The 26,258-nt window shown below is 42.3% G+C and overlaps 1 protein-coding gene across 2 annotated transcripts in view; it reads left to right on the forward strand.

Annotated features, from left to right (window-relative positions):
• Positions 1-23,368, forward strand: part of LOC148103208 (uncharacterized) — a 42,387-nt gene extending 19,019 nt beyond the window's left edge. The window contains exons 8-11 of one of the 2 annotated variants that reach the window (XM_087838492.1): positions 13,200-13,526; positions 15,137-15,463; positions 22,548-22,880; positions 23,277-23,368. In XM_087838492.1, the coding sequence (XP_087694618.1) occupies positions 13,200-13,526; positions 15,137-15,463; positions 22,548-22,880; positions 23,277-23,368 (1,079 nt within the window). The remainder of the gene's footprint in view (positions 1-13,199; positions 13,527-15,136; positions 15,464-22,547; positions 22,881-23,276) is intronic. The other variant, XM_087838493.1, reaches the window with a different exon arrangement.
• The last annotated feature ends 2,890 nt before the right edge of the window (positions 23,369-26,258 follow it).

Below are 26,258 nucleotides of genomic sequence, written 5' to 3' on the forward strand. Positions count from 1 at the left end.
AGGTGGGAAAGCAGTGGGTGGAAGAAAAAGAGGATGATGGTCTAGAAAATGTAAAGGAGAAATGAGGAGCACAGGAAGGAGAGAGGAGAGGAGGTCATATTACAGGACGGGTCCAGGAATCTATGTACAGGTAAACGAGAGATGAATCAGAACCAGGAAACGCTAGGAATAAACACGAGACATAACAAGAGCCAGGGTGTCATTGATGTGTGTCTAACAACATCCAGCGACGAGAAGCTTTGAACCAGCGTCTTAAGTAGTAGCTGAGGAAGGCTGGATAATGAGCCGCATGTCCGCGATTACTCAGAGGTGCGTGAGCCGAAGGCGGGAGCCCGCCAAGACCTCCGCCCAGGCAGAGGAAAGACAGGAGAGCAGAAATCAAAACAAAAATGCATGAAGCCTTGCTGGGAGGGCCGGGCAGACAAAGGGACCATGACACTTAGAATAGAGTAGAATAGAATTCAACTTTATTGTCACTGCACATGTCACAGGTACAAGGCAACGAAATGCAGTTTGCATCCATCCAGAAGTTCTTTAGCCATGATATAGATATATTACAATATATATTAGCAGTAATATAGATATGTGAGTATATTACAGAAATGGGTCTATTATGGTATGTTATAATGTACACGGTATGAAGTATGTTATGAATATGCTATAACTATAAGTATGTACAGGTTGTAGTGAGTACAAGCTATGAACAGGATATAAATATGAAACTATACAGAAATGTGAACTATGCAAGTTATAAACAGTTGTAGGATTAAAAATGATCGTATGTACAGAATGATTATTTACACAGAACTATACAGTAGTGCAGTTAAGATCAGTGAGATATGTGGATAATTTCTACAGAGGTATATAAAGTGCTGGTGGTTGTGAGTGGTGGTTCAGTCCATGTTATTATTGTGTGTACGAGGGTCTTAGGACGGAGTTTCCCTTCAATTCAATTCAATTCAATTTTATTTATATAGCGCCAAATCACAACAAAAGTCGCCTCAAGGCGCTTCATAGATACAGAGAAAAACCCAACAATCATATGACCCCCTATGAGCAAGCACTTTGGCGACAGTGGGAAGGAAAAACTCCCTTTTAACAGGAAGAAACCTCCGGCAGAACCAGGCTCAGGGAGGGGCGGCCATCTGCTGCGACCGGTTGGGGTGAGAGAAGGAAGACAGGATGAAAGACATGCTGTGGAAGAGAGACAGAGATTAATAACAGATACGATTCAATACAGAGAGGTCTATTAACACATAGTGAGTGAGAAAGGTGACTGGAAAGGAAAAACTCAATGCATCATGGGAATCCCCCGGCAGCCTACATCTATTGCAGCATAACTAAGGGAGGATTCAGGGTCACCTGGTCCAGCCCTAACTATATGCTTTAGCAAAAAGGAAAGTTTTAAGCCTAATCTTAAAAGTAGAGATAGTGTCTGTCTCCCGAATCCAAACTGGAAGCTGGTTCCACAGAAGAGGGGCCTGAAAACTGAAGGCTCTCCCTCCCATTCTACTTTTAAATACTCTAGGAACAACAAGTAGGCCTGCAGAGCGGGAGCGAAGTGCTCTAATAGGGTGATATGGTACTACAAGGTCATTAAGATAAGATGGGGCCTGATTATTTAAGACCTTGTATGTGAGGAGCAGGATTTTGAATTCAATTCTGGATTTAACAGGAAGCCAATGAAGGGAAGCCAAAACAGGAGAAATATGCTCTCTCTTTCTAGTCCCTGTCAGTACTCTTGCTGCAGCATTTTGGATTAACTGAAGGCTTTTCAGTGAGTTTTTTGGACATCCTGATAATAATGAATTGCAGTAGTCCAGCCTGGAAGTAATAAATGCATGAACTAGTTTTTCAGCGTCACTCTGAGACAGGATATTTCTAATTTTAGAGATGTTGCGCAAATGGAAGAACGCAGTCTTACATATTTGTTTAATATGTGCGTTGAAGGACATATCCTGGTCAAAAATGACTCCAAGGTTCCTCACAGTGTTACTGGAGGCCAAGGTAATGCCATCCAGAGTAAGAATCTGGTTAGATACCATATTTCTAAGCTTTTCAGCGCCGAGTACAATGACCTCAGTTTTATCTGAGTTAAGAAGCAGAAAGTTAGCGGCCATCCAAGTCTTTATGTCTTTAGGACATTCCTGCAGTTTAACTAATTGGTGTGTGTTAACTGGCTTCATGGACAGATAGAGCTGGGTGTCATCTGCATAGCAGTGAAAATGTATGCTATGTCTTCTAATGATGCTGCCTAGGGGAAGCATGTATAATGTAAACAGAATTGGTCCTAGCACTGAACCCTGTGGAACTCCATAATTAACCTCAGTGTGTGAAGAGGACTCTCCATTTACATGCACAAATTGGAGTCTATTAGATAGATATGATACAAACCACTGCAGTGCAATACCTGTAATACCCACAGCATGTTCTAATCGCTCTAATAGGATATTATGGTCAACAGTATCGAATGCTGCACTAAGGTCTAGCAGGACAAGCACAGAGATGAGTCCACTGTCAGAGGCCATAAGAAGATCATTTGTAACCTTCACTAAAGCTGTTTCTGTGCTGTGATGAACTCTGAAACCTGACTGAAACTCTTCAAATAAACCATTCCTCTGCAGATGATCTGTTAGCTGTTTGACAACTACTCTTTCAAGGATTTTTGATATGAAAGGAAGGTTGGAGATTGGCCTATAATTAGCTAAGACTGCTGGGTCTAGAGATGGCTTTTTGAGTAAAGGTTTAACTGCAGCCACCTTGAAGGCCTGTGGTACATAGCCGATTATTAGAGATAGGTTGATCATATATAAGATCGAAGAATTAATCAATGGCAGGACTTCTTTGAGCAGTTTTGTAGGAATGGGGTCTAAAAGACACGTTGATGGTTTGGAGGAAGTAATTATTGAAGTTAACTCAGAAAGATCGATTGGAAAAAAAGAGTCTAACTTAACATCAATGGAACTAAGAGTAGCTGTAGATAATATTACATCTGTGGGATGATTATTGGTAATTTTTTCTCTAATGATAAAAATTTTATTTGTGAAGAAGTTCATGAAGTCATCACTAGTTAACGTTAAAGGGATGGTTGGCTCAAAAGAGCTCTGACTTTTTGTCAGCCTGGCTACAGTGCTGAAGAGAAACCTGGGGTTGTTCTTATTTTCTTCAATCAGTGATGAGTAGTAAGCTGTTCTGGCTTTGCGGAGGGCTTTCTTATAAAGCAACAAACTATTTCTCCAGGCTAAATGATGATCCTCTAAATTTGTGACACGCCATTTCCTCTCCAGATTACGAGTCATCTGCTTAAGGGTACGTGTTTGAGAATTATACCACGGGGTCAGGTACTTCTGATTAGAGACCTTAGTTTTCACTGGAGCTACAGTATCCAGAGTCGTACGTAGTGAGGAGGTGAAATTATTAACAAGATAATCGACCTCTGTTGGGGTAGCGTTCAGATAGCTGCTCTGCTCTGTGTTGGTACAGGGCATTGACGATGATAACAGTGGCTGGATTATATTCTTAAACTTAGTTACAGCGCTTTCAGAAAGACATCTACTTTGATAAAGTCCACTCTCCACTGCTGCGTAATCAATTATTGTAAATGTAAATGTTATCAAGAAATTATCAGACAGGAGAGGGTTTTCAGGAAACACTGTTAAATGTTCAGTTTCTATGCCATATGTTAAAACAAGATCTAGAGTGTGATTAAAGTGGTGGGTGGGTTCTTTTACATTTTGAGAGAAACCAATTGAGTCTAACAACAGATTAAATGCCATGTTGAGGCTGTCATTTTTAGCTTCAACATGGATGTTAAAATCACCCACAATAATTATTTTATCTGAGCTCAGAACTAAATTAGATATAAAGTCTGAGAAATCAGACAGAAACTCTGTGTAAGGCCCAGGTGGACGATAGATGATAATAAGTAAGACTGGTTTCTGAGTTTCACAGCTGGGGTGGACAATGCTAAGCATCAGGCTTTCAAATGAATTAAAAGTCTGTCTTGGTCTTTCATTAATTAATAGACTGGTGTGAAAAATTGCAGCCACACCGCCCCCTCGACCTGTGCTTCGAGATTTCTGATAGTTAGAATGACTCGGGGGTGTTGATTCATTTAAACTAACATAATCATCCTGCTGCAACCAGGTTTCTGTAAGGCAGAGTAAATCAATTTGTTGATCAATTATTAAGTCATGTACTAACAGAGACTTGGAGGAGAGAGACCTAATATTTAATAATCCACATTTCACTGTTTTACTCTTTGGTTCAGATGTGGATACTGTATTGTTCTTTCTTTGTAAATGTTTAAGTTGTTTGTTGCTGGTATTTAGTTTGTTTTTTGTCTTTTTGGAAGCAGACACAGTCTCTATGGAGATGGGTTTTTGGGGGGGTAGCAGGAGGAGAGAAGCTGCAGAGAGGCGTGTAAGACTGCAACTCTGCTTCCTGGTCCCAACTCTGGATAGTCATGTTTTGAGGGGTTTAATAAATTTGTCGATATTTCTAGAAATGAGAGCTGCTCCATCCAAAGTGGGATGGATGCCATCTCTCCTAACAAGACCAGGTTTCCTCCAGAAGGTTTGCCAATTATCTATGAAGCCCACATCATTTCTGGGACACCACTCAGACAGCCAGCAATTTAAGGAGAACATGCGGTTAAACATGTCACTCCTGGTCTGATTGGGGAGGGGACCAGAGAAAACTACAACTGATTCTTTCTGAACAGAGGATTTCTGTGCTCAGTCAAACTTTGTGAGACACTTATTTGAGATCCCCTCGTGCCAAATGTAATAACAGCCATCTAGTGTCATGACTGGAAGACTGTTCCTTTATGCTGTGTGGTGGGTGAGGTGCTGAGTGGGCATAAATCACAGTCTTTGGTTCTTGAGGTGGTCCTGACCTAGAAATGCTCTCATTCATTCCTCGGTGTGAACAGGCAGTTTCTACAGGTGTGGTGCTAAAGCTTCATCTGGGTGGAGTCACAGGTGTTAGCTGGTGAACAGCTGAGTCTGTCGGTGGTCTCTAGAGCGGACAGCTGTGTTATTTCTTTGTGTCATCCATCTCTCGATGCTGCTGTGAGCCAAGCGTCAGCAGCAGCATCAGCAGCATTTCTCTCCTTGAATGTCTCTGCTCGTCATGAAGGAGCTTTACTGTTTCGTCAATACTGTGCGTCCATTTGTCCACTTTGACAGACAGCTGACAGCTTCAATAAACATCAGACACAGAAGTAAAGTTCAAGGATTTTACTTCATCTTCAGTCTTCTTGTTTGTAAAACTAAAACTTTTCATTAACCCTCTGGGGTCGAGGGACGCGCCGGCACGTCAAAATCACATGATCAATTTAAGACAACACAGCGACTCAGAGTCTCCATTTCACAGCTTGGGTCGAAAGTGCGGACTTCAAACTATATACCAGTTTTTGAATTGTGTCGACGGGCCACGTAAAACCAGAGTTATGATAAAAAATACACGCGATGTTTTTTTCTGAACAAAACAGTGTTTACAGCGGGAAGAACGGTAAAAACGGCGTTTTCTACAGACAGCGCTAGCAAACACTCTCCGCTTGTGAGTGAAAAAAGAAAAAACACCACTTCCCTATTGGTGTTAGAGTTTACCATGTCAACCAATCAAAAAATGATAAGGCAACATGTGACATTTGGTTGTTTAGGGAGAAGGGGAAGTTTTTAGGAGTGACACCGGCGACGGAAAGCGGGCAAGCGAAAGAAAGAGAGAGAGCGAGTTTTCACATGTGAGACATTAGTGACGTTTAGCGTGTTTGGAGGCTGTAGTTAGTGTGTTGTGTAGTTATTGTTTTGTATTGTGTGTCAGTTAGACTGCTGAATGTCACACTTGCTCTAAAAAAGCCGTCAAAGGCAGATTCCAGTGTAAACGCTGTTCCCACATGGAAAACTGGACTGATGCACCTCCTGCTGTCAGACCTGGTTTAGGCCTGTGCTGTTCTCCTCTGTCTTATACTGAACACAAACTATTTTTTTGGACTGGCACAAATCATTTGTGTGGCTTCTTATTTGATGCAGCACAGCTGATTGTTCTGTAAATAGATTTAAATGGTTCTATAAAAAACTGAGGCCTTGGCTGCATTTTTAGGTCAATAGTACCAAATAACTTTGTTGTTTGCAAAACTTGTGCATAATTTTTAGAAATGTACAATTTCTATTTGCATTTCAAGTTATGAAAATGATTCATTAAACACGTTTGTGGGTTTTACAATAAAAAAATATAACTTTTCTACCTGGATTTTGATTTTTTTGTCTGAATTTAGATCAACTGTGCTCATATAGTATACCAAAATGAAAAAATAACTCAAATTTCAGATATTTGAGGTTGTGCTGAAAATATTGATACCAAACAAGGCAAGATAAACAGTTTTAAAAGGTGAAATATAGAGGTAAAATCAAACGTAGTCGAAAATGGCCAATTATACCCTGGACCCCAGAGGGTTAACTTATGAACATATGTTTTTATCCTGAGCACAGAATGAAAATGATGATAATAATTTACTACATGCACACCAAATGTAATAATAGCAGCTCAGTAGTAATCAGAGTAAAAAAACTTACAAAATTCCACTTATTCAGTCTGATGTTCTCTGATCTGTTTCTCTTGTTTAGTGTCTTCAATGCTGCCAGTGCCTCTCTTTGCTTTAACCAACCTTTCTCTTTATTTCTGAGCTTTTTAAGGACTTTAACTGATGCATCAACCTTTGAAAATGGAAAGAAATCAGTCAGATTCATGGCTGCATCAAAGTGTCACATGTAGTTCTCCACATCAGCTGGATTATATCTATAGCAGCAAACAGACTGAAAGCCGTGGACAGTTTCTGTGGCTGGATTATTTCACATGTGTTTGTAGGAGTTTCACTTTCAGAGCACAAAGTTTGGAGTAAAGTATTAAAATGAGTTCCTCAGGTCTGTGACACTCACTTTACTGCAAACTGAACAAAATTTAACACCTAAAAGTGTAAATAAAGATGGAGATGTTGTGATTGTTGCTTTGAGGAGAGTTCATGACTTTGGACATTGAGGGGAAGATGTTTTCAGAACGAGCGTTTAATCGGCTCAAAGCTGAGAGTGTTTAGAGTCGAGCGCCACATATTTCTTCTCATCAGTTCATTTATTTGCAAACAAGTATCCTGTACTTACGTGTAATTTGCAGCAACAAGTCAGGTTTCTGCAGGAAACAATGAAACAAGTACCCTGAACCTCCTGGGCTGTGGGCCGTGTCATGGAGTCTTAATCTGGTTTAACTTTCAGGTATTTTATAGGAAAGATGCAAATTGTCTGTGAATCATTTTCAGTATCGTAGCAGCCGAAGTCATTACTGAGTAAGTTCTGCTTCAGTCATTTTCTGCATAATGGAAGTTTCACTGTTCAGCTGTCTTTACATGTTACCTATAAAATGAACACAGTGATGAACACACTGATACTTTGATCCGTACGATCAAACTGTGGAGAGCACAGGCATCATGTGAGCTTATAAACACGGAGACGAGCTGAGCTGTTCATTCAACTTAAAACAGAAGAACATGAAACAATCCACAACTCTTCAAACATGAGCTTCAACAATCCATCAGCATCCAAAACAACACTTACACTCAGAACAAGTTTCTTTTCTGTTCACTTTGTAAAATGTCTTTTACTTTGTGAGCAAGAGTCCAAAAACTTGCTCAGACTGTCAGCAGATTTTCACAGAGTCGTCCCAACTAGTAGAAAAGCACCAAAGCTTTCAGCTTCTCCAGTGATCTCCACCTGTACAGACACACATGGAGGTTTTCAGCACTCATTAATACATTTGGCCCTCTTACTGTTAGGACAAATAATTCATTTAGGTTTGATGAACGTCGGCCTAAATCCACCTCCCACCACCAGGAACTGAATAAGCAGTTATAGATGTAAATAAATCTGTTTCTTTATTATCTGGAGACCCAAAAAGTCGAACGTACAGAGCTAAAATCATGTGTTTGATTTTTGGCTTTTACAAACAAGCCATTACTACCACACTTCCTGGCCACTTCATTAGGTCCACCTTGTTAGTAATGGGCTGGAGCCCTTTTTCCTTCAGAGCTGCCTTCATTCTTTGTAGTATAGTTTTAACAAGGAGACATTTTCACCATGTTAACATGATAGTGTTACACAGTTACTGCACACGTGTCATCTCCACATCATGATGCAAATATCCACTTCCACCACAGCCACAGCTGCTCTATTGGATCCAGACTTGGTGGATTTGAATCCAGTGAAGTGATTTTCATGTTTGAAGAACTGCTTTGAGATGATGTCAGATTTGCCTTCTCCTGCTAGAAACATCCACAGCAACCAGGTATTTTCACACAGAGAGCTGCTGCTCACTGGACAGCTTCTCTTCTTTGGACCATTGTCAGTGAACCCTGGAGGAGGCTGTGGTCAAATCCCAGCACATCAGAACAACCGTGCCCTGTTCACAGTCATTTAAATGAGCTTTCTTACAAGGATCCATGTGCAAGTGACATGAAACTGCAACAGTTTTACAAGCTGTGTTACAAAATGAATGTCACAGAGCAAACTCAGATATAACACTATAAGTCTTTCCTCTTTGTTTCCTTAGTGCAGCTTTAATGATCTCTGGTTACTGTGGGCCCATTAAAAAGTGTGGACGTGTCATTTCCACAGAATATTTCACAGACAGTAAGATAGAACCATAACTTCATAAATATAGTGTTTTAAATGCACATGCTGGAGCTCACAGTGATGCTGCTGTGTGACAGGGTTGTGTTGTTCAAACTGTCATACTTGGTTGTCTTGGCGACAGACTTTCTGGTATCTCTTCATAATAACTTGTACCTGTGGGTCACATGATCAGGGCTGGTCACTAAAAGAAGAAAGAAACATTCAATTCAATCTGTTTACTCAGTTTGATTCTTTTAGTGCTTTAGTTTATTTCACTGATCTGATGCTGCGACTACAGACAGAATCATTTTGTCCTCTTTAATGGTTTTGTAGATTCCCAGTAGCTGGACAGAAAGGCTGCTTTTAGTGCTCCACATAATATGAACCAGTAAGCAGCTGTGTGGATAGTATATGGTTCAGACTGGGACTGTGATTAGATAGGACGGCAGAGCGCTTTCATTAAAATGACATCATCTGAGTGGAAAATACTAAAGTGACTCAGATTTGTAACAGGAAGTGTGGACTGTGATGTCATCAGACAGACAGAAACAGTCATTCAGTAATAAAGTGATTTAATATTCAACAACAGAAAAATAACATCAAACATGTTTGGTTTCATTCAATGTTCCAGCTTCAGCTCATTGAGGCTAAAGTTCACTTTTTAAACTGTACATGTAAACTTAATAAAACCAAACTGAAAGTATTGTAATATTTAGAATAAACACATGTTTGTATATAAAGTGAACCAGCAGGAGAAGCTGAACACATCCTCAGCTGTGAGGGACACTGGTGCTGTGACTGATTAAATACATCAAACAGATCTGTGGACTCAATCTGTCAATATTATTTGTCATATTTTAAACAGCTTAAAAACAGTGCTGTGTTAAAGCTGTGCTGTCATGTCTGATTATATTTAAGGGCCAATCATGTACTTGTGTATTTGTAACTAAGCAACGATGTGGGTGGAGCTTCAGCTCTGAACTATCAGGAAACATTTTAGAGCATCAGCTGATAAAAACACTGTGAGACAGGAAGGATTTGAAGTCTTCTACACTCTTTATTCTTGCTTGTGCAGAGTTTGTGGGCTGCAAAGCGACCGTCAACAACAACTGCTTCCTCTGCTGACAGGAAGTGACATCATCCCACCTGAGGCTTTGATTACAACAATAAAAGAACTAAACTGCTGAGTAGAGAAAAGATGGGTTTACTAAAACAGAGTATCAGATGTCAGGTCAGGTAATGTCTTCATTTAATCCAGTAACAAACCAAAGGTTCCAGATTTGAGCTTTTTGAAGTCCTGTTATTAAGTCTGTTCATCATTTTCATTTCATTTGATAACTTCTACCAATAACAACCAATTATTTTCAAGCTGAGAGATTTAGTGTGAAAACCAGAAGCAGGAAATGATGCTGTGCAGTATATTTGTGGAAAACAATGATGAGGCTAAAATCAAAATCACACACACGTAAAAAGAAACACAACATTTGTGTGTAAATACACGAGGTGGAACATTTATTTGATACTTTAGCTGCTACTTGTGATACTAAATGTTTGCAGTTGTGCTTCATGGTTACTGAACGTAAAACAACACAAACACTGCTGATTGTTGGTTTGTGTGTTATTTGTGTTGTGTTCAGGTGACTATAGAAAGACTAATAACACAAATATTATGGATGAACACGTTTCCTGGGCTGTTTCAGGTTTTCCATACAAACACTTGATGTTTGGTAGTTCCAGGTTCAACATGGAGCATCGATATATCCAGCATCCCTCTTCTGCACGTTTCCTGTTCATCAGCCTTCCTCTCTATCTTTGTCCTGTAGACTCCTCAGCCTGAGCTGTCCCTGTCACCCACTCATTTCCATCCTTTCTATTCTGCTCACTTGTTCAAATCTTCTCCTCTGCCACCTCCAGGTCGCCTCCTGTCTTTGTGTCATGTCTCCATCATCACAGCCTCACTAGGCTGTAAAGCTTCATCTTGACTTTAGCTGCTGTCCTCCTGTCACAGATCACACCTGATACATGTGTGAACCCACTCCATCCTGCTATACTGTCACTTCACCTCTTTTGGACTTTGCTGCTTTGTATGGAGGACTTCATGTATTTAAACTGATCCACCATCACCACCTCGACTCCTTCATCTTCACTGTCGTATCTCCAGCTTCTTCACACACATGTATTCTGTCTTTCCTCTTCTCTTCAGAGCATACCTCCACCTCTCCAGGCTCTCTTCCACCCACCTGCTTCCTGCTCTCACTACAGATCACAATGTCCTCAGCAAACAAAGCTGCTGAGACTCCTGCCTGAGCTCATCTGCCAGCCTGTCCATCAGCACTGCTAACAAGAAGGGGCTCAGAGTGGATTTCTGATGTAATCCCAGCCCCAGCAGGAACCCATCTTTCCCTGCTACTGCAAACCTTCCCACTGTCTCTCTGTCCTCATACATGTACTGCACCAACCATTGTTTCCATGCACACAGAAACAGTGCAGCTCCTCCTGACCTTCTCTGTACATCTGAAGTGCTTGTTCTTGTCATGAAGCTGCTGCTCACACGTCACTCTTCCACCTTCTCAACACCCTCTTTACATGTCAGTACATTTACACCTCTATCTGTCATCACACTAACCTGCTGTAATCCTTTCAGCTGGAGCTTCTTTGTAGACACGTCCCTACATTGCAGCCTGATTACAAACAGACAGTCGGCTACAGTGTGGCTGGGTTTCCTTTCTTAGCGTCCTTTGCTATAAAATACCAGGATGTTAGGCTAAGGCTGAGTCGCTCCATAATATGAGCCGCGGCCCGGAAAGTACAAAGATGGAATATTGTTTGTTGTTCAGGAGATTTCCCATGAAATAACCCAGCACTTAAAATGACTGACGCTGTACTTAAATGTACTTACAGTGTAATTATTGTATTCTTTCTGTACAAAACCTACTTGTTACACAAACTTACAGGTAACTACAGGCTACTTGAGCCTTATTTGCAGGTCATGTTATAAAGTGTTACTGAAACAGCTGCTGACCAAAGTGATGCACATTTAAATGAGTCAAAGTCCTGAAATAATTCAACAGATTAAAAACAAACATAAAATGAGAAACCATGAGTGAAACAAACAGTATGGTGGTGCGGATCATTGTTGCCTCACAGCAACAAGTTCCTGAGGTCATTTCCACCACCTGAGTGGGGCCTTTCCCCCGACACTCCTCTCTGTGTGCTGGGATAAGGAGAAGAGGAAGAGGATGGAGGGTGTTGAAGGTCTCTAATGTTGCGTGGGTCTTTGTTCCACAGTTTAGGAGCAGCTGCAAAGCCCTGATCTCCTCTGTGTTTGAACCTGATCTGGAGACAGTGAGAACCAATAACTGAGGGCAAAATAAGGACACTGAAACTAAAAGCAGTCTACAGGGACGACTTTATGTTAAAAACAGCAAAGCATGAAGCACTGGTGCAGCTGACTCACACAGACTCTCCTCCACACTGTCCTCAGTTATAAAGTGCTTTACAAACACAAACATTATGACTAACAGCTGGATTTTCCTGTTTCAGTGCAGCGAACTAACAATGAGCCAACAAGGCCTCACGTAACATCAGTCAGTGAGAGTTTCACTGTTGCAGCAGCTCTGTTCACTCACACTTATTAATATTAATGCTCATTACAAATGTTACAGCAGCTGATGCACAAATCTTTGTCTGTGTTAATAAAGTTGGATCAGTTCAAACAGTTTGTTGCTCTGCACTTGAAAGCAGCAGTTTTTCTAATGCACCACCTTCATGTTTCCTTCATATTTGAATCCCCCTGTAGATACTGACAGGTAACCATGTCACACAGAGCTCAAGCCTTTGAATCCAGCTGTGATTGTTGATTTTCTATTGAATGGACTTTTTCAAATCCAGCTGTAGGCCTGTGTTTGTGAGCTCATTAACAGCTGTTTATTTAGAGATACGTGGTCCTCACAGGACAGCCACTACAAACATATGATTTTATAGAATATGATGCATTACTGCAGATTCAACACAATAGAAAGGATTTGAAATGAGCTCAGCCTTAAACATGTGCAGCAGTAATATTGATCCATAGAACACTGATGGGAACATTGTTCTGCACAATAAGTACTTTGACTTTTCATACTTTATGTACAATTTGCCAGTACTGCAGTTTTGTGTGTAGTGAGGTGTTTTCATGGTGTTTTCTTGGTGCTTTTACTAAAGGAACGCTTCTATCAAATTCTTCCAAATGTTGTCAAACTGAGCTGTGTGATGAAGTGAGTGTGACAGAAACACTCAGACTGTGTTTCTCTGCTTCATCAAGTCAAATCTGGTCCTCAGAGACTGAATAAAGTCCTGTCCCACTAACAGCAGCTCCAACAGTCTGTTCACTGCTTTCTTCCTGTCAGTCTTCATCTTCCTGCTGCGTCTCCTCTTCACACTGACCACTTTCTATCTAACAGTGAGCTCCCAGTGAAGCAGCAGCATTCAGCCTGTTAGAGTCAACACAAATGTCTCCATCCAAGCTCATGTTGTGCTTTGTTGTCCTCTCAGTCCCCAAGGTGGAGGTGGATTCAGGGGTGGAGTCTGTCCAGCTAATCTGCAAAACCACAGTTTGTCTGCCTAAAGATGCTAAAGTGGAGTGGAAGATTGGTTCATACACTAAGGTCCACGTGTATGAGAACGGCTCTGACCAGCCTGAAGAACAGGACTATAAATACAAGAACCGAACAAAGATGAAGAGAAACTTACTGGAACCTGGAGACCTCAGTCTGACCCTGAAACACCCCACAGATGAAGACAACTCCACCTACACCTGCACCGTCTACAGCAGGGAGGGGAACATGCTGATGGAGAAACAAGTGGAGCTGGAAGTCAGAGGTCAGTGCTGTAGATACAGGTCAAAGGTCAGAGGTCAGACTCATGATGATGGTTCAGTGTCAGTGGGCTCCATCCAATAATGTTACAGTGTTAGCATGTCTGATGTTTGTGGCTGTTTTGATTCTTATTTGATTTGCTCCCAAATGTAAAAGCTTCAGCAAATGAACTGTAGGAGCAAAGTTCATGTGTGAGACTTCATCTGAAAGGTAACATCTTCTAGTTTCTGAACATGTGTTTGTTTAGCATGTGGCTAAAACACAGGCTAAGCTAAGTCAGTTCAAATCTCAGTAAAAACCTTCTTTGGTCCTCATCTATAATCAGTCACATCTGAGTCACAATAACTAGAAGATCATTTCTAGCAGAACTGTGAACATCTCCACATCCTTTCTCCATGTTATCATCCAAAGCTGTGTGAAGTTTCAGAGCTCTGCAGCTAACAGAGACTTTCAGTTTGCTGCTCTCTTCCTCTGACAGCTCCATTCTTAGGGAGCGTTAGTTCTCTGTTTCACTTTATTCCACTTATTCAGTCTGATGTTCTCTGATCTGTTTCTCTTGTTTAGTGTCTTCAATGCTGCCAGTGCCTCTCTTTGCTTTAACCAACCGAACTCTTTATTTCTGAGCTTTTTAAGGACTTTAACTGATGCATCAACCTTTGAAAATGGAAATCAGTCAGATTCATGGCTGCATCAAAGTGTCACATGTCCCACATCAGCTGGATTATATCTATAGCAGCAAACAGCAGCTGATCCACAAATCTTTGTCTGTGTTAATAAAGTTGGATCAGTTCAAACAGTTTGTTGCTCTGCACTTGAAAGCAGCAGTTTTTCTAATGCACCACCTTCATGTTTCCTTCATATTTGAATCCCCCTGTAGATACTGACAGGTAACCATGTCACACAGAGCTCAAGCCTTTGAATCCAGCTGTGATTGTTGATTTTCTATTGAATGGACTTTTTCAAATCCAGCTGTAGGCCTGTGTTTGTGAGCTCATTAACAGCTGTTTATTTAGAGATACGTGGTCCTCACAGGACAGCCACTACAAACATATGATTTGATAGAATATGATGCATTACTGCAGATTCAACACAATAGAAAGGATTTGAAATGAGCTCAGCCTTAAACATGTGCAGCAGTAATATTGATCCATAGAACACTGATGGGAACATTGTTCTGCACAATAAGTACTTTGACTTTTCATACTTTATGTACAATTTGCCAGTACTGCAGTTTTGTGTGTAGTGAGGTGTTTTCATGGTGTTTTCTTGGTGCTTTTACTAAAGGAACGCTTCTATCAAATTCTTCCAAATGTTGTCAAACTGAGCTGTGTGATGAAGTGAGTGTGACAGAAACACTCAGACTGTGTTTCTCTGCTTCATCAAGTCAAATCTGGTCCTCAGAGACTGAATAAAGTCCTGTCCCACTAACAGCAGCTCCAACAGTCTGTTCACTGCTTTCTTCCTGTCAGTCTTCATCTTTCTGCTGCGTCTCCTCTTCACACTGACCACTTTCTATCTAACAGTGAGCTCCCAGTGAAGCAGCAGCATTCAGCCTGTTAGAGTCAACACAAATGTCTCCATCCAAGCTCATGTTGTGCTTTGTTGTCCTCTCAGTCCCCCAGGTGGAGGTGGAGGAGGGGGTGGAGTCTGTCCAGCTGCCCTTCAACACCACACTTCACCTGCCTGAAGACGCTAAAGTGGAGTGGAGGAATAATTATGACACAAAGGTCCACGTGTATGAGAACGGCTCTGACCAGCCTGAAGAACAGCACCAGGTTTACAGAGACCGAACGAAGATGAATGAAGACCTGCTGAAAACTGGAGACCTCAGTCTGACCCTGAAATACCCCACAGATGGAGACACAAGGACCTACACCTGCACCGTCTACAGCAGGGAGGGAAACATCCTGCTGAAGAAACAAGTGAAGCTGAAAGTCAGAGGTCAGTGCTGTAGATACAGGTCAAAGGTCAGAGGTCATGAAGGAGTTTATTCTCTAAAAGCTTTTAGTTTGAATCTATTTTCAGTTCATTCAAATAAAATAAATTCTTTGATGTTTTGATCTAAAAGCCAAAAATGTCAGGCGGAGCAACTGTGTGTTTAAATGAACAGACTAAGAAGACCATTAAAATGATCCTAACTTCAAAATAAAAGCCTCTGGCATGATTTGAGTTTGGATCAAATCAATAGTTTTGTTAGTTTAGTCCAAATCAGTGTAAATGTATAAATATCAATAGTTTTAAAGCTGCTGAGATCCTTCAGACACTTTGATCCAGTCATTTGGATGTTGTCACATGTCAGGGTGGAGCAGCCATAAATATGAGGCTTTTATTGTGAAAATGCTGAGTGTGATGATCCAGAGGAGCCCATGGGGTGTTTGTGGCTGGATGCAAAGGTTTGTAGCTCTCCTTGTAAAGAGAAAGAGCTTGAAGCTACAGAGGAGCGTCTGTAGAAGAAGACAGGGGAAAGAGGAAGAAGCTGAGGCCGCTGGAGAAAAGACAGGAAAAGGAAATGAGCTTTATTTGTTGGAGGCCGTTTGTTCATCACACTGAAATATTCCCACTTTAGAGACAGGAAACAAAGTGAAGTGTGGATTGATGTTTGTCTCCATGATTTGGGCCCTGGAAGCATTTCTTCATCTCCCACTTTAAGACATATTAATGTCAGCCTCACACGTCCCACAGTGGACAGATTTCTATTTCTAGATGATCTTTGGAGGATTTTCATGTGTTTCTCTGCTGTCACAGCTCTTTGTGATGTTTGAGCGCAGCTGTAATGTTTGTGTGGTTAAAGCCACCAGACTCCACTGACAAAAACTCTCATTTTAGCCGGAGAACACGGGGCTGCTGTGGGACTTTGTGTTTGCAAAGATTTCTATTGGAGGCATGTTTGCCTTTATTATATAGGTGCAGAGAGTAGACAGGAAAGTGGGGAGAGAGTGAGGGACACACAGGCACCTGTAGTAAGCCCCGCCTTCAGCCCACCTGCTCAGCCAGGTGAGCTATAGCGCTGCTTTAACATGTTGGTGTGATTGAGAGTGAATGAAAGTGAGTGATGGAGGCAGCAGGAAACTAACAGGCTGTTTGTTCTGAGAGGTCACATGACAGTTTTTCTCAGTCTGATGGATTTGATGAGACCATGAGAGCGGCTTCAGTTCCTCATCAGAAAGAGTCTGACAGAAGCTCCTCCCTCTATACCCCAGTAGACTTCTATTAGACTGCTCCAGATTCCTGAGAGTTCACACAGAAAACTTTACAAACAGCCAAAGAAAAACTATTGAAAAGCTTCAGGATCACAAAGAGCTCTTTCACAGCACATATGAGCCATTAAGAAGTGCACATTTGTGTTTTCCACAGTCCATCATCCAATAATATCAAAGGACAAACTGTGAGGGAAAAAGCCTTCAGCTCTTTTTGAATGAAGCAAAAAGACTTTGGTCCTGAGAGATGGTTCAAAACACAATTCAGACCTACCAAAGTATTATTTGTGCCAAACACATGAAGCCTTCAACTTTGTATTTGTCCAGTCAGTGTGGCAATAGAAGTCACTGTGAGGATTTTCAATGTGCTATCAAAGAGCATCCAAACAATCAGGTGAGAATGAAGAGAATTAGTGTGGATGGACAGAAAATCCATATCCAGTGTGATTTAGGAGCAGTTCATATATAATGAGTGAAATGAAAGAAGAGCACAGACAGTAAGAACATGAGTGAGCAGACATTTTGGAGCTGCTGATCCACACAGGGCTGGATGGAAGGAGTGGGAGTCCATGATGGCTCAAAGTCTCTGATGCTAACTGTTCCTGAGCCTCTCCCCCTGCCTCCTCTTTGGATCTTCTCCTCCTCTTCTTCCACCACTGCTCTCTCCTCCCTCATCTCCTCCTCAGCTGAACTGAAGTCAGGGCTGTAACATGAGGAAACGTGCAGAAATGACTGAGTCAGCATGTTGTTGAAGTGAGTTGAGTGATGGTGAGCAGATCAGATGTGCGAGCCTCCCTGTAGAGAAAAGCAGATCTTCTCCAGAGTTTCCCACCTCATGTTTTCCTGTGTCACAGCTGATTGTCAAATCCTGGCTGTCACTAAATGAGTGGTCCAAAGGTGGAAGGAGGAGCACAGTTAGATGGTTCACCTCCTAACCTGTGAAATCAATCAGCTGAATGAAAAACACTGTGATCCTATGAGCTGCTATCAGGGCTGCTCCATTCTCAGGATTCTCATCTGGATGATTGAAGCAGATTATTGATGAAGTCAGCAAACAGCTTTCAAAATGGCTCTTTTTCCAGGGGAACTCCCTGAAATGTAAATCTCATGGAAATGAAGAAGAAGTCAAAGGCGTGGTTAGGCCCAGACTTGTGGCTGTTTGCAATGTAAAGCCCATGTTGCAGGCAGCTGCTGCTCCTTACTGGCCCACAGTCTCCACTGATGGATGTGTCAGCTCACTTGTACTGTAGCCACGGGGAGAGCGATGGAGAGGTGAAGCTGACAACCAGAGGTGTAGTGCTATTTGTTGAAGCAGCCCAGCGCACCGTGTGCCATGGAAGCACAAGTTTCCAGAGATGATTGGACTGTGAGCAGAAATGATCCATGTTGGACTGAATTTAAGAACAGATCATAAAGTCCTCTGTGTGCCCAGCCCGTCTGTCTGAGCATCTTCATCAGTGTGCAGCTGATCTACAGCTAATGTGCTGATTGATGAGCAGCCTGTTCATGGTGATGATGAGAAACAGATTGGATTCAAAGCACAAATGAGTGTGTGAAAAAGGAGCAGCAGCCATGATAGAGCGAGTCATCTGCTGACAGAAATAGTGGAGTGAAGGATTTGTGCAGCGTTTCTCTGTGAAAACAGCTGATTCAGATCAATGAGAGGAGGATGAAGGAGAAGCAGCATGTTTCTGATAGAAGGATCACTGCTGTGCTACAAACTGCTGGGACTGTGTGTGAATGTGTGACGGCTCAGCTGGAGGCAGGATTGGTCCAGAGGAGAGCTGCTTTATTCCAGACTAACTCTTCTAGAAAGCTGAAATCTGTGTGGAACAGCTGACCTGTACCATGTGGAAAAGAACAGCAACACGATTCAGCGTCAGATCCCGACACATCCACGGATTCATCCCGTTACAGGAACTGTGCCACACGTGGCCTCTGTTTGTTCTGCATGTGATGCTGCAGGGATTTCTTCAAGTCACTATAATATAGTGTCAGATGGACACATGAAGCTAACACGGCACATCTTTGTGAGTCTGCAGCATGTTGACACACATGTCAGTGTTGTACAGATCTGAGAGCAGCACAAACAAACTCCATCAAAGTGATTTGTGCTGTTGCAGAGCTGTGTGACTGCATTTGTCTTCATTATGGACACATTTCTACAAATGGGACTAAACATGTGACCCTCTGCACATCCGTGGCTCAACAGTGCACCCATTGGCTGGATGCAGCTTGTATTGTGGCTCCTCCCCCTTAGCTTCAGGTCAGTTTAGCTGTGTTTCCTCCAAATCCCAGAATTCCTGAGGAGCAGGAATATGTGTGGCTGGGCTCTAAACACTCAGGGTGAGGACTGAGTGAAGAGCTACAGGACAGAGCCAAAGTTTCAGCACTGCGCTCACAGCTTTGAGACGTCCAACTGGTCCTGATAACATCTCCCCTCTCGTTCCACATACATGAAGACTGCTAGAAGCAGCTATCAGCCACATCAGGCTCACATCATGCTTGGTATTAAACATGCTGCAGTCTGCAGTAAACTCCCTGCCACAAAGCTTTGAGTGCTCTGAAAGGGAATCTCCTCCAAATGCACCTGTAACAAGGTGACCTGCAGAAATAACTGTGTCCACGGGCAGAGTCACTAACACTCTGCACCACAGCTAAACCTGCTTTGGAGCTAAAAAGCTGCTGTCAGGGTTTCCTGCAGAGCTTCACAGGAAATGTGGAGACTGAAAGCTGTGGACAGTTTCTGTGGCTGGATTATTTCATGTGTTTGTAGGAGTTTCACTTTCAAAGTTTGGAGTAAAGTGTTGAAATAAATCAGGTCTGTGACGCACACTTTACTGCAGATTGTTCTCAATGGAACACAAAAAGCAATCAAAATGTGATTGATCCTGATGTGCTTGTTGCTTCTAGCAGTGTTCATGTATTTGCACAGAGAGGGGGAGATGTTATCAGAGTGTGTAAGTGATCAGATCTGATGCTGAATCATGTTCATGTACAGTCAGTTTGCTCCTCGTGTTTCAGTCCCAGACTGACCTGCAGCTCTTTAGTCAATTCAGACAGCAGCTTTTTAACTGTTCGTAAATCTGACCATGAACATCATTATGACACCTCTGACCACTCATTCTGTCTTTATTGGCTTTCATACATGAAACACGCTTAAAGTCACCATTGAATCTAAACTGGATGAAAGCAGCTGTGAGTCACTACAGCAGCTCTACACCTGTGCCAACAACCAACCAACACCTGGGTGGAGTCCCAGCTGAAGCTGAGAGATACTCAGAGATCAGAGACAGAAGCTGCTGTATGTAAGCGTTCTACAGGACGGCTTACACAAACCTGATGTTACTGATGTCTCCTAGATAGATCTCATGGACCAAAGGCTCTCTGTGTCATCTTGGCTCCAGCTGAACTAAACTGAGAGTGAATTTGGGCTTTTAGGGAGGGGTGAAAGCAGAGCGCTGTAAAGGAAAGGGCTGTGATTGGTTCCTAACACGTCAATGAGAAGAAAGGAAAGCTTCAGAGCAACATGAATGAAACAAAGTGTTTTGATGACGACTGAAAGCCAAAACTGTCACTGACATCAGAATCCAGTTCATCTCCAGCCCTGTCAGCAGTTCCAGCTGTAGTGCTGTTACAATAATAGTCATCACTTCCAGTTTCACAGCAGCAAACTGGGAACATTCAGCGTCTCAAAGATTGACCTGTTAGCACCTGCAGACATTGTTGAGCTGGCTCTGCTGATCTTGTCTTCATTTCTCCACTATTTGGAGAAGCTTCAGCAGGATCCACAGTCAGAGTCAAAGTGGAGTTCTAGCATGGACGTAACGCTTCAAGAAGCTTCACACAGACAGTGTTCTCCAAAAGTTCTGCTCTAAAAGGAAACTTTGAGCTGGCTCTGTGATTGTTGTAGTCAGAAGGATGGAGGCTGGATCTTTGATGAGTGCTTGCACACAGGCTGTCTTTAAGTATTCTGGGACACAGCCAGAGGACAGACAAGTGTTCATTATTGGAAGCAGCCGAGCGGCAGGGACATCCCAAACTTCACTCAGGAACTTTGGAGGAATCATATCTACACAGCTTGATGAGCGTTTCAGTTGTGCCACAGTCCTTCAAAACTCCTCCACAGAGACTGGCAGAAAAAAAGATCAGATATTGAGGCTGGGGTCCGGGACATCAAGAAAAGAATCAGGAGCTGCTGTTTTGGATTTCCTCTCATTCATTTGATCCTTCAGAAAGTTTAGAAAGTGAAGACGTTCCTCACTCGATGCTGTAATCTGATGAAAACTTGCAGGATTTCAAAGACGCTCCACTGAGCTCCAAAGAGCTCTGGGCTGTGCTTATTAGAATGAATTAAAGGAGAGAAATAGCCCTCGCCTCGTTCACCTGTTCATTGAAAGCAGTCGTTCATGCTTTCATTTCTTGATGACGGAGCTGAAGATTCACCTTCTTCCATCTCCTTTCTGCCCTCCGGCATTGTCTTTTCAGACTGTGAATGTCTTTGTGAATCCAGGGCAGCGAGCGAGCACCAGGTTTAGTCCTGATCTTAAAAGGTGCAGTTGAATCTAAAGTGGATGTACAAAGGAGGTTCAGATCATTCAGAGTGTTTGTGTGTGTGAGGGAGGAGGAACACCACTGGTGGTAGGAAACACTGATGAACATGTTTCTCCTGCTTCCTCATGAAAAGAGCGTCAGCGTACTGACACAGCTTCTTTTGCCTGATCACTTGGAAAAATGATCTCAAACAGAATCCATCAATGATCAGATAGAAACACATCAGCTCAAAGCCTGGAGTTCATACTGAAGCCCACAGTTATATGTAGGCCAACAACACGCTGTTTGAAACCAATGAATTTACTGCACTGAGGAACTCAAATGAGTCAGTAAGATCATATACATGGATCTTAAAATCAGCAGCTCAGATCATGTGATCACACATAAGAACCATGGAGCAGGAAACATCTGAGAGTTCAGCTCCAACTCTGATGGAGCCTTAGGAGGGTGGAGATACCTGCACAGATAGGAGCTGTTTCACTCTTTAACAAGCAGCACCTCCAAACTACACCACTATAACAAATGATTATACAAATGCCAGTCAGTATCATTTTCACTCTAAGTACATTGAACAAACCTCCCAATGATAACTATGATTTTCAAAAGTAAACAAAAACCCTCAAATGCACAGTTCCACATTATTATAACAGAGTTTCAAAGCATTTCATTGGTTGTAAAGAACTCAACAGGTCATTTGTTGAATTTGCAGCAGTAGGAGGTCATATTTACTGAAACCAAAAGCTATTTCAATTTAAAATGAATGAACATGACAGATAATGAAATATAGAATGTTTTCATACATTATCCAAGGCATTGCATTCTTTTGCACTTTTCTGCAGCAAAGATCCTTTTTCTTTCCCATATTGCTTGAACCTGTGGTGTGCTTAATAATGTGGAACATCCTTCTTAAATAGTTTTCCTTTAACTGGGCTCACCTGTTTAAGATTGATATCAGTGATCCAAAGAGCTCTGAGACACAGCACCATCCATGACTTTAACTGAAAGCAAAAAAAAATCATATTTATGACACTAAAATCCTATTTTTATAATAATTTGGAACACGGTGCCCACGGTGTCTTCCTCCAGCAAAACTCAACAATATGTAGTTTTTATTCCAGCAGTGTGATGTTCAGATTTCAGCTGTGTGTTAAATATAAATGTATTTAAATATATCAGCAGGTTCTGACATGAAATAAAAAATGGAGTAGAACTGACATTTACATGATCTGTGCCACTTTGTTTATTATGTTGATTTGTGTTCGTTGTCCTCTCAGTCTGTCAGGTGGAGGTGGAGGAGGGGGCGGAGTCTGTCCAGCTGCCCTGCAAAACAACAGAAAACCTGCCTCAAGATGGTAGAGTGGAGTGGGAGCGCATTGAACCTGAACCATTAATAATGGTCCACCAGTATATGAACGGCTCTGACCAGCCTGACAAACAGCACCAGGTTTACAGAGACCGAACGAAGATGAATGAAGACCTGCTGAAAACTGGAGACCTCAGTCTGACCCTGAAACACCCCACAGATGGAGACAGTGGAGGATACAGATGTGACGTTGTGAGGAATCAGAGTGTGATTAGAAGGAAAAAAGTGCAGCTCACAGTCAGAGGTTTGTGTGCCTGTATGTTTATTCGAGTGTGTGTCTTACTGTACCGGTTTTTCGTATCTTTGTGGGGACAAAAATTTGAAATTTACTATAGTTATGGGGACCAACAGCCCTCATGGGGACCTGGATTTTGGTCCCCACGAGTCAGAAGGCATTTTTTAGACTCAAAATGTGGTTTTAGTGTCAGGGTTACAATTGAGTTATAGTTAGGTTTAGGGTAAGGGTCAGGCATTCATTTCTGATGGTTAGCATAAGTAGCTAGGGAAAGCATTAGTCATTAGGCATTAATCAATTAGATGTCCCCACGAAGATAGCAACACCCAACATTTATATGTGTGTGTGTGTGTGTGTGTGTGTGTGTGTGTGTGTGTCTCTGACTGTGTTGTGTCTCCTCTGCAGGGAGAGTTCAGGTCCAGGATCAAACAGGGGACATCAGGAACAGAAGCAGCTCCATTGATCCGACTCCTCTGATGGCTGATCAATCAGTTTGATCTGTGTGATCTTTGATTATTGATCAGTGATGTCAGAGTGGAGTCAGTGTGATGTTGTTGTTGTGTGTTTGAGACTTTTAGTGTCCATGAAGGTCTCTGCTGCCGTAGATCCTCTGAACTGTGACAGAGGTCTCACTCTGGAGGAAACTCTCAGCACTTTCCAGCAGCTCCTCCATCATGGAGGACGTTCCCTCACTGTAACAGGTGGAGGAGAGAGGAGAGGAAGCACAGGTGGATCCTCTGAGGAAGAGGAGCGTTCCTACAAACCACATGATCACATGACCAGAGGACAAGCATGTGCAGAAACACATTAAAGTCAGCCTGTAAACACGTTTGTGTAAATTCTAGTCGTGTTTTTCTGTTACATTCAAATAAAAGCAGAGAAAACAGAACAAATGCTGAAGCTGTCTGTGTGAAATAAAGGAGTTACAGTACTCACACACACACACACACACACACACACACACACACACACACACACACACACACACACACACACACACACACACACACACACACACACATCTGTCCAGCAGCTGTCTGAGCTGCAGTCTGTATTGTGTGTGTAATATCTTCATATGTTTCTAACATTACAGTTTTATCTTCAGGTGTAAAATCAGCTGCTCTGCTGTCTTATCCCCTGATCCTGTGTGATTGATTCGATCCTGCAAACGCCACAAATTTCATTTCAGCTTTTATTTGAAAGCCAGCGAGTAAAAGGATCAGCGATAGTTTTCAGAGCGATGCCAAAGCTTGGCTTCCTCTCCTACAGCAGCTTTTCTTTCTTTTCTCTCCCTGTGAAATACAGCAGCTGGACCTTTAGCTGCAACACACTGTGAGACAAACTGCACACAAACAGTTTGTGTGTTTGCTGATGTTTGTTGAGCTGATAGAAACGCTGCATTTGAAATTAGCTGACACTTCAAAAACGTTCGTCCCTTTATGCTCGCTGCTCTTCAGCAGGGCTAGCTAGATGCTAAAGTAGCGCTAACACAACTTCCAGACACCTGCAGGCGTTCAGGTGTTGTCCCAAAAACATATCAAATAAAAACATGGCCCACTTTAAGCCCTGACTGTGACTCACAGTTTGACTCTTTGGTCTCTTTTTATGTGATTAATAAATGAACAGGATTTCCTTTCATGTGTTTCTGTTTAGGCTCAAATCACTTTGATGTTTGAAGCTCGCACTGATGAAATAATAACTCCCCTCAAATGTGTTAAACCTAAAGTAACCAGCCTGTTTGAACATGTAAGGAGTAGAAAGTACAGATGCCTGAAAATCCTACTTAAGTACAGTAACAGAGTATTTGTACTTAGTTACTTCCCACCTCTGGCCCTACCGTTTTATCCCATATGACTAAAGGCAGGTAGGGGCTGGCTGGATTCAGCAGAGCAAACATCTAATGTAGTCGTGGGCTCACAAGTCTCTCTGGATGCTGTCATGGTGTAGTTGCCATGGTGACACAAGGTTTGGCCCTGACCAAAGCGCTCGGCACAGACATGTTAGATTTGGCCGTCACTAAATGATGGAGGCGGGGAAGCGAGACTCAGACGGGTCAGGTATCCTGGTGTTACTGAGGAGAACTCTGCTCTCTCTTTCTAGTCCCTGTTATTTACTCACACTGTCCCATTTAAAGCAGCTGAATCCTCTGTGATGCTGTTCACACAAATATGGTTGGATCACGCTGAGACTGAAGGGACTCTGACTGTCAGCTCACTCTTGAACACACTGAGTTTCTGGGAGTCTGGCAGATATGAGACCCTCTTCAGGAACTGAGTCAAAGAAGAAAAAGTGGATTTTTTCATTTGATCGTCATTTTTCACTGGACGTGGGTAAAACTCCTGGATATCAAAGACATTCTGAGGATCACTGAAGTTAAACGGCTGAAAGTTTAAAGAGAATTGTAAAATGATAAGATAACGATTGACTAATAAGATTATCTGACAGGTCCTTAAAGTGGCCCCTTGGTGGAGCTCAGCAGGACGACAGGTGGCTGTGAGCTCATTTTAAAATAATCATAGAATAAACAGAAACATTAGCAGATGACGTTTGAAGGCTTTACATGTGTTGGATATGAATGTTTGGAGCCCAGATCATCATTTGTCTTGTTTCAGTGTGAATGTTTTTCTCCATGTTGGCCTGAGGGTGGTGCTGTTTAGCCTGTACTGAGTATTTGTCACTATGCTGAGTTGTGGGTGGAGTCAGTGATTGGCTGAAGGTGCCTTCTTTAAAGCGGGAACACTGGCTCAGCTTTCCTACCTCCTTACTCCCAGCTGGACCACGCTGCATCAACAAGTGATTGTCTGTGTGTGGAAGAGTGATGCCATTGTACACACTGTAAATATCTTCTTCAGCTGTGTGGGTGGAGAAGCTTTTCTGTTAGGGAGACGGTGTCCTTCTCACCTTCAGACATGAGATTAGAAAGAGAGAGAGTTCAGATTACAGAGCAGATATGAATGAATGAATCTGTGCTCGTCCTCACGGCTCCTGCATGCTTTTAAAAAAGTGTGTGTTCAGCTCTGATCTCCAATCTGTTCTTTTCTCTCTTTGTTTCCTGGGTTCATGAATAGCTCTACGGGACATTTATTTATGGCCTCACCTACTGAGTATCCATCTGATAACAAACAGGGTGCTCAGAACATCCTGTTCTAATCTAATCTACTTCGTGTGTGTGTGTGTGTGTGTGTGTGTGTGTGTGTGTGTGTGTGTGTGTACATGCAGAGTTTCTGTAGCTGAAGCTGCCAGCAGGAAGGTCACGACCCCACGTGTGCATCTAAGGGTTAAAGTCACTTGAAACTGCGACATCTGTTTTGAACATGCTGGGGTGAAGACCGCAGAGCTTTCTAGTAATCTAAATCTAAAAAATGACAGAAACATTTTCTAAACGCA

Source organism: Neolamprologus brichardi, chromosome 3 (genome assembly GCF_056152115.1).
Source record: "Neolamprologus brichardi isolate AB-2024 chromosome 3, ASM5615211v1, whole genome shotgun sequence".
NCBI lineage: Eukaryota > Metazoa > Chordata > Actinopteri > Cichliformes > Cichlidae > Neolamprologus > Neolamprologus brichardi.